The following is an 8906-nucleotide window of genomic DNA, read 5'->3' as shown; positions in this document are numbered from 1 at the left end:
TTGTTACGTGAGAGAAGACTCCGCTGGTATGGCCATGTTCAGCGCTCCACCGGTGCCATCAAGACAGTGGGTGAAGTTCGAGTTGTTGGTGTAAGGAGACGTGGGAGGCCGAAGATGTCTTGGAAGGAGGTTGTGAAGAAGGATAGGGAACAGTGGAATCTCTCCGCTGTAGACCCCTTGGATCGTGTCACATGGAGAACAAGCGTGAGAGCTGCCAAAACTGGACCGAGCCAGATTCCTGGAGTGGGTTTCCACTGATGTGGAATTAAACCCTTGGAGTCCAGTATAAAATAAAGAAACCGAAAACAACACACAACAACAACAATCACCTTTAGAAATATTATTAAAAAATGTTTTAAAACTAACGACTACAATTTGATTACAACGACGGTGGCGCCACTCAAAGCGCACGATCTGATGAGTTGCGCAAAACCACTTTTCAGCCAAGGGCTACAGACTGAGGGTGTTTCTTATTTATTAATTTAAAAGCAAAAGAATTGTAATATCTTATAAACGACATATAGTTTCAGTTATAATATGGATAAATTTGCCCTAAAATGAATATCGTTTGGTTAAATAGCATTTTAGGTATAAATATAATTGCACTTTTGTGAATAGCCCTTGGTCTGTAACGTGCAAAATAAATTGTCAAATACGCAACTTTTTCGGGGTGGCAGCACGGTCGCAGGTGTCATGGCGCCATTAAAATTTCGTAGCATTATAACAATTAAATGAGGTATCTGGTAACAAATACGTGTGGGTATAGACGATTTGTTATACAGTAAGTACAGTTGTATGCAGTAAAATCCTAAAGTCTACTATCCCTTTAACTGGGTATAACAGTAAAAAATCCATGTCGAAAACCATGTTGTCATTGTTGATGATGGGACAGAATATCATGCCTATCGAAATGGCTCATAATGCATCTAGATTATTAATGTATTAGATAACGTATATATATATAGCTATATAGGCATCAGTATGCGCTATACCGCGCGCAGATATTTGCTAATGAATTCAACTATTCACGCTTCAATAAACTCAAGACTCACAGGGTTCATAGGTAAGACATGTGTCTACACGTATCTAGATTTCTAGAAATGTAACTCAACTCGTTCTTGAGATATAAGTCAATACACTTTCCTACCGCCCACAGCGCAATAGCGTATGCGGGGGGGAGGGGTTAACAGCTGTATAGAATGCGCCGGTATACACAGTAGAAGCGGGGCGCGGTAGAGGGTTCGGAGTCGGATGCCGCCATATTGGCTGGTAGGAAAGTGTATTTACGCTAAATAGACTTACAATATGCTCAAATGCCTTAGAGCAAACAGAATTAAGTCAAAGATAATTGGGCGAGAATTTTAAGCATGGGAAGATCCACCACCTTTATAAAATAAACTAGGGTAATGAGAACATTTTTCCTACCGGATTCGAAAGGAAGAGCACCTATACTATACTATACTAGTATACTGACTATTACTGTATCTATAATGTGCCTGTGAGTCAGGTATAAATATAATTGTACTTTTGTGATTAGCCCTCGGTCTCCAACGTGTAAAATACTTTTTCAGGGTGCCAGCACAACTGCGCGGTGTCAATGTCATGTCAGCAGTCAAAATAAAAGATTTCGAAATTCACTGTTGTTTTATGACAAACATGAATGCGTAATTATATATATTTTTATGGATGTGCTTTATTTATGCACTTAGTGACTTACTATCACTAGTGCTGATAGGGTCTTTGTCTCCCTGGGTACTGCCGGAACGTACCCTGGGTACGGTCCGGTATACCGGAACGTACCCTGGTAACTATCTGATATGGTTAGGGTTAGGGTTAGGGAGTAGGTGTAGGCGACTCCCTAGACTCGTTAGTGGAGTAGGCGAGGTACGATCCGGCATATTAGATAGTACCAGGGTACGTGCCGGTATACCGGACCGTAACCAGGGTATGTTACGGTATATCGGACCGTACCCAGGGTATGTTCCGGCAGTACCGCTGAAGGGGTCGTTGTCGTATCAGGTACTACATATATGTAACCGAGGGGTGCAAATCCACTTTAGGCACCTTAGGTATCACCAAGTGATGCACAGACTTCTGTGTACCATCAACTGATCCACAGACTTTCCGTATATCAAGGAATGATGCAAAAACCCTAACCCTAACCCTAACCAGTAACGCTAACCCTAACCCTAACCAGTAACGCTAACCCTAACCCTAACCAGTAACGCTAACCCTAACCAGTAACCCTAACCCTAACCCAGGGCTCGAATTAAGCGACGAGAAGGGCAAGGCAATTTTTTTAGGGCATGTGAGAAATCGCCTTGAATTTTCTCTAAAATAGAAAGGCACCAAGGCAACTCTCAATTATCATACAGGGGTATGCAAAACTAACCACATCCAAGCTGAAGGTTAGGATCAGCACCAGCCTTAAGAAGGGTGACAACTGCAGGCTGGTTGCCATGGGCAACAGCTACCGACAAAGCAGAGTGACCATGTGTGGCGCTAACAACATTTGGATCGGCTCCATACTGAAGCAGCACTTGCGCAACCTTCTGGGAATTCTGCATGTAGAGTGTGTACGGTATATCCATGATTAGTTTGCTTGCAAGCCATTCAGACGATGATATGATTCAGTCAGGTGATTCAATAACTCAATCACCCACCAGTCATTCATCATTTAATCATATCATTCAAACCGTATTCAGTCAAATCTTTTCAGTTACTCATTCTCGCACATTAATCTCTGACAACTACAATCCATGTTCCAATTTCATCGGAAGTAGTTATGACAAGAACATGTGAGACTCTCCTGAGAGACACGTGACATGCCAGGAATGTAACCAATCACACAACTAACCTCGCAATTGCCATCGCAGGCGCACGCAATCTGGAGAGGTGTGCAGGCAGCCAGTGCAAGATCCAAGCCTTCCTTCAGTCGACCGTCACCATAGTGGTCGGTGGTCCAGCCTCCCTCCTGCCCGTCTGAATGACCAGCTTCTTCGCTACTGCCTAAACCAACGGTGAGAAATGTTTCGTCCATATTTCGAGTGGTGGTCATGTGACAGTCTGGATGGGCGAGTGCGTCTAGCAGCATGCGCACAATCTCCACGGCAACGGAAGTTCTGAGTGCGCAAGCGATCTGCAGTGGTCTGAGCACTCCCGTCTGTGAAGGGAAACGAACATTAATAATTAATTAATTTTTTAACATTAATAACAATGTTAATGCCGCGGTCTCATAAAATTTGTGTGGAAAACGAAAATTTAATTGCAGAATTTTTCAGGAACTTGGACTTAATTTGAACACGAGAGCCTGACTAGCACACTTACCGGTGAATCGAGGATGGCGTTGGCATCTGCCCCAGCACTCAGCAGTCTCCTGACTGCAGCTACGTTCAGGCAGCACAGTGGTACAAACAGCGGGGGTAAGGGTGAACCAGACAGATCGCACGCCGCACCACTACTCAGCAGAAGGTCGACCATGTTGTCCAGTGCCCTCTGTCTGAAAACAAGAGAGCATTTGGCAGATTATTAAAGGGTTTATTAAAGATAAATGATTAAAGATTATAAAAGGGAAAGGATTTCTGTCTAGAATGGCTAAAGCTGTTTTAGAAATGATGTCATATGGACATGGTTCATTTCATTGAATTCTTTTTGAAAATGATTGCGAAAAAATCGTTGTGAGTGCTACCTACCTAGAAATATGAGCTGCTTTCCATTGAACTTTGTCTAAAGTGAAATCTCCTTGCTCCAAGCTGACGAGGCAGTTGTGACTAGTATATTCTGCCAGCTTGTTTACAATATCCTGAAAAATATAACACTTGTACATGCACCTGAAATACCTCTGCATGTCTAGAAGCAACTCTAATGATATTACCAACTACCACAGAGTTTAAATAAAAATGTTTGCATAGTAGCGAGAGTGACAATAAATACTTAGAGGGAAAAGGCACCAATCGATCTATTAGATGTCACTAAGTGGCAGTCTGAAAGGGTAACCTTACAGTTTTACTGGTCAATTTCTCATTTCCAAGAACAACACCATAATTCCTATTTCACATAATATATATTACCATGAGATATCATTACTGCACGAGTAACATAGAAGCTATTGTTTTATCGATACCCCTAAACTCTGACTGCACATTTTAATGCCCTTTCATGCATGTGCTCTCTGCGAATCAGTGAGCATGATGTTTCTCTGCCAAAAATAAAACATTGTTGAAGGAAATGTGGACTGAATGAGTAATTTATAGAGGGTGTTTCAGTGCCATACAACAAGTACTCCATCCTACGCCTTTAAAGGGATACTTGACCCTAGATTCCTTGCATATTTTCAGTTAAAATAGGGTTAAATTACACAAGATAACAAATTCCATTGCTCAATATTCATTAGAAATATTTTTTTGATGTTTTAAAACTAACTTGTTTACGACGGTGGCGCCACTACTTGCCCATCTGCTTTCAAAGTTGCGCATCGCAACTTTTCGGCTGCAGGCTACAGCCCGAGGGTGCACGTGTTTCTTATTTATTAATTTGAGAGGAGGATTGCAATATCTTATAAACAATTTTTAGCTTCAGTTATAATATGGACGAATTTTTCCTAATATAAAAATTGTTTGGTTGAATAGCATTTAAATTTTAAGTATGTAACATGCATAATAAATCAGAAAAAGCGCAACTTTTATAGGGTGGCAGCACAATCAGGGGGTGTCACATCAGCGGCCAAAAATAAAGATTCCGAAACTCACTGTTGTTTTATGACAAGTGTAAATGCGTGATTATAGAAATTTGTAGGTATATACTATTAGTTATGCACTTACTATCATATATACCCTAAACTTCTAGGGTGTACTATGCCTTTAAGCAGTGCGAACCCAACCATGAAGATAAAGCCTCATCCGCGTTGGACAAGCTAGAGGGCAGGGCGTTGCTGGTTTGCATGTTACCTCAGACAGTGATAGCTGTAGACTGCACACACTCCTCCACGACCGCGTGTCAATGCTCGACGCCGCCGCGACGTAATCAGTGGCGCCCCCACGCCTCACTCGCTCGTCCCCCGCCGCCTCATCACGACGCGTCCCTCCGCCAGCCGCTCGGATAGACGCGTCGCCGTCGTCGCAAACCGTCGCCTTCAGCTCCTCTCCCCCGCTCGACGCTTTCTCCGAGTCGCGGCGCAACCACGACGTCACGTCAACGTCGCGTCGCCGGCCCACCTCCGATTTCCGTCGCTCACGAGTCGTGCAGAGCTCGGCGATTCGATCTGCGGCTGCCAGCAGACGACTCAGCGATGGCGGACGATAGAGAAAGGTGTCGGCGGGGAACAGCAGCAGGTGGCAAAGCAGGAGCGGCGTGAGACCGGACGGCAAGGCGTGGTCGATGTATGCACCGTTGTCGAGGAGGCAGTGTGCAACGTCGCTGCGGCAATTCACCTGCAAGACGTGGATTCAGATTCTTTCATTTAGCACATAACTTAGTTACAATGTTGTACAATAGTTACAGCAGGTGTATGATAGGTATAACGTGAGAGTACAAATAAAAAAGAATAGTGAACTTACTAGCAAATGAGTGCTAAAAAACGGAGGAACGGCAAGAGAGTTTCAAGGAGGAGCTTGGGAAGGTCGCTTGCTATCCCACGATTCATGCTTGATGTCATTAGGTGAAGAATTAGGGGATGCGATTATGCTTAGGGGCAGAGTCAGGGTTAGGGGTAGAGTTAGGATTATGGGAAGGGTGAGGGTGATCATTGATTTTACGGTTACATCTGAGCTAGATGTAAGGATTACAGTTATGGTTAGGGTTAGGGTATTAGTTATGCTGCCAGGGTCTATGTCTCCCTGGGTACTGCCGAAACGTACCCTGGATACGGTCCGGTATACCGGAACGTACCCTGGTAACTATCTAATATATACCAGGGCCGATTCCAGGGCTGAGGCTAGACAGTATTTTTCCAGATTTAAAAGGCACATCACCCAAAAAAGGCACACCACCCCACAGTAAGGGCAAAATTTCGAAAGGCACTTTGAAATCTAGACCGTATTTCCCAATACGGCAAATACGGTCTGAATCCGCCCCTGTATATCTCGCCTACCGTACCTCGCCTACTCCACTAACGAGTCTAGGGAGTCGCCTACTCCCTAACCCTAACCCTAACCCTAACCATATCAGATAGTTACCAGGGTACGTTCCGGCAGTACCCAGAGAGACATAGACCCTATCAGCATTAGTTATGGTTGAGTTTTTCCCATTGCAGCCAGATAATATGTGTGCACACTGCATGAATTAACTTGACAACCACAGAGCGAAAGCATCAGACACTGCGTGGGTCACAGTCTGGAATGCTCTGGCAGATCGTGCAATGGATACAATGAGAGTACACTTTAAAGTATGGGTAAACCTGTGCACAGTTACTTATCGTTCTTACCAGAGCAACGAAAAGTGGCGAGAGACCATTTCTGTCAGTGAAGTTCACCGCTGACTGTTTCCTGAGCAGCATTCTAAAAACAGATGATGAATCGCCATCCCGGACCGCCTGCAAAACAAAGTTCCTACATGTGTGTACGTTTAAATCTCATAGGCACCACAACTAGACCTATTGTTGAATGGGACTACAACAAGAAATTTGTTAGCAACATTTTACAAACATTGTGTAAATCTTTTGTTACACCAGTGTGTATATATAATTTAATTTTGAATTTTAGATATAAAACAGAACAACACAGAGTTGTGTTCAGCCAACTAGTATTATTTTCAAAATCTCAAACACCAAAACAGACCAACCCCAGCTACCGACTCAATACAATCGACAGCCACGGCGGTCTCCCGAACAAAGTATTTATTCCCCCATTATCCCACACATATTGTCCCTATATGTCACCCTTAACTGCCTCCCTACATCTACACTCTACCGATTACCAACGTACTCGACGTTCTCAAATAAGTCTCTGCTACAAACATCAATACGCCCGCTCGTTAGTGTTGGAGATCGGTCCAAATTTCATGATCGATCATCGGTTTTACAAAACGACCGATGATCGATTAATCATCGATCATTTTAGATTGCGGCGACGATGCGGCGACGCCGCGTCATCGTCGACACAACCGGTGTATTGTGAAGGAATATTGACATTATTGTATGTGTAGCTAGTATTTAATGGTAAGTAAATTAAGGATACTGTTAGGGTTACGGGCGGGTAACACTCTAAAGGGCATTGCAACATAACTGCTCATCAAATTCAATAAAAAAATAAATATAAAAAAATAAAAAAGTTTGAGTTGTACTCGGTCATCCGATTTTCTACTCGATTAATCAACTCGGCAGCCCAATTGAGTAATGATCGACGAACTCGATTAATCGGAACACCACTACCGCTCGTCTACTGAATTATTACTAAATAAACAAGTCCCGGAAAACCACTGCACTGTGCTACAAACCACATTGAAATTCTGACTTAGTGCAAGTTCTGAAAACCACATCTGTAAAACATATACTACATTTAGTTGAAATTGGAACATTAAATAAGTTAATACAGTCAGTTAAGCAGTTATACAATTATTATGGGGTGCTCTCACATTGGTCATTATTTGAATTTCTATATGCTATAAAACAATAATATTTACTTATTATTATACTATAAATAGTCATACTATAACAATGTCAACAATACCTTGAACAAATCCATCTTCATTGGTGCAATGTGGCAATATAGGACGCTGCATGCAATTGTGCCTAAACAGTACATTTGTCAATCAGTAGTGATAAAACTACACCTCTTTATGTGTTTGATTAAACTGATTATTGATGACCAAAGACAGTAAATGTTAGTAAAATGATAAGAAATGAAATAATTCTTTTACTAGGGCTATTATATAGACTATACCTAGGATGCCCACCACGGATATCATGAAGTTTAACATAAAATTATGTCTACATAAACGTACTAAGATTGTTTGTTCATTGAAACAAACTTCTTTGGATTCTCTTTAATATGCTTGTTCTTTTTTTAAGTAATAACCTCGTTGGGCCTTGAAGTTAAAGGGATACTTTACTCTAAAATTTTAGAGTATATTATGATAGTAGATTTTTAAATAATAGCACATACCTATAAATATCTATAATTACGCATTCACGTTTGTCATAAAACAACACTGAATTTCGATATCTTCATTTTTGGGCGCTGACATGACACACGCGACCGTGCTGCCACCCTGAAAAGGTTGCGCATTTGCCAATTTATTTTGCATGTTACAGACCGAGGGCTAACCACAAAAGTGCAATTATATTTATACCTAAATGCTATTTTTAACCGAACGATATTCATTTTTGGACAAATTTATCCATATTATAACTGAAACTATATGTCGTTTATAAGATATTGCAATCCTTCTGCTCTTTAAATAAGAAACACCCTCGGTCTGTAGCCTGCAGTCGAAACGTTGCTTTGCGCAACTTTCCCAGTGGGTGCCAGTGGCGCCACCGTCGTTGTAAGCAAAGGTATAGCCGTCAGTTTTAAAACAAGTAAAAAAAATATTTCTAATTAATATTGAACCGTAAAACTTTTTATGAAGCGTAATTTTAGCCTATCTTAGCTGAAAATATGTGAAGAACCTAGAAAAATGTATCCATTAAAGGGATCGTTTACTCTAGGTTCTAGGGTTATTTTCAGTTAATTTAGGTTAAAATTACGCTACATAAAAAGTTTCATGGTTCAATCACCTTTAGAAATATTATTAAAAAATGTTTTAAAACTAACGACTACAATTTTATTACAACGACGGTGGCGCCACTCAAAGCGCACGATCTGATGAGTTGCGCAAAACCACTTTTCAGCCAAGGGCTACAGACCGAGGGTGTTTCTTATTTATTAATTTAAAAGCAAAAGAATTGTAATATCTTATAAAAACGACAT

General features: G+C 41.5%; 1 protein-coding gene across 1 annotated transcript; it reads right to left on the bottom strand.

The window, feature by feature from the left end:
* Positions 1–2375: 2375 nt before the first annotated feature.
* LOC106812820 (ankyrin repeat and MYND domain-containing protein 1-like) lies at positions 2376–7731 on the bottom strand. Its single transcript, XM_014816803.1, has 7 exons — positions 7665–7731; positions 6422–6529; positions 4947–5429; positions 3693–3802; positions 3328–3499; positions 2858–3163; positions 2376–2561 (listed from the first exon to the last, which is right to left on the bottom strand). The coding sequence occupies exons 1-7, from the start codon at positions 7683–7685 to the stop codon at positions 2388–2390; spliced, it is 1374 nt and encodes a 457-aa protein (XP_014672289.1). The 5' UTR covers positions 7686–7731; the 3' UTR covers positions 2376–2387.
* Positions 7732–8906: the final 1175 nt, after the last annotated feature.

The sequence above is a fragment of the Priapulus caudatus genome, unplaced genomic scaffold (genome assembly GCF_000485595.1).
Source record: "Priapulus caudatus unplaced genomic scaffold, Priapulus_caudatus-5.0.1 Scaffold690, whole genome shotgun sequence".
NCBI classification, from domain to species: Eukaryota; Metazoa; Priapulida; class Priapulimorpha; order Priapulimorphida; family Priapulidae; genus Priapulus; species Priapulus caudatus.
This window is presented reverse-complemented; position numbering and strand designations above follow the sequence as displayed.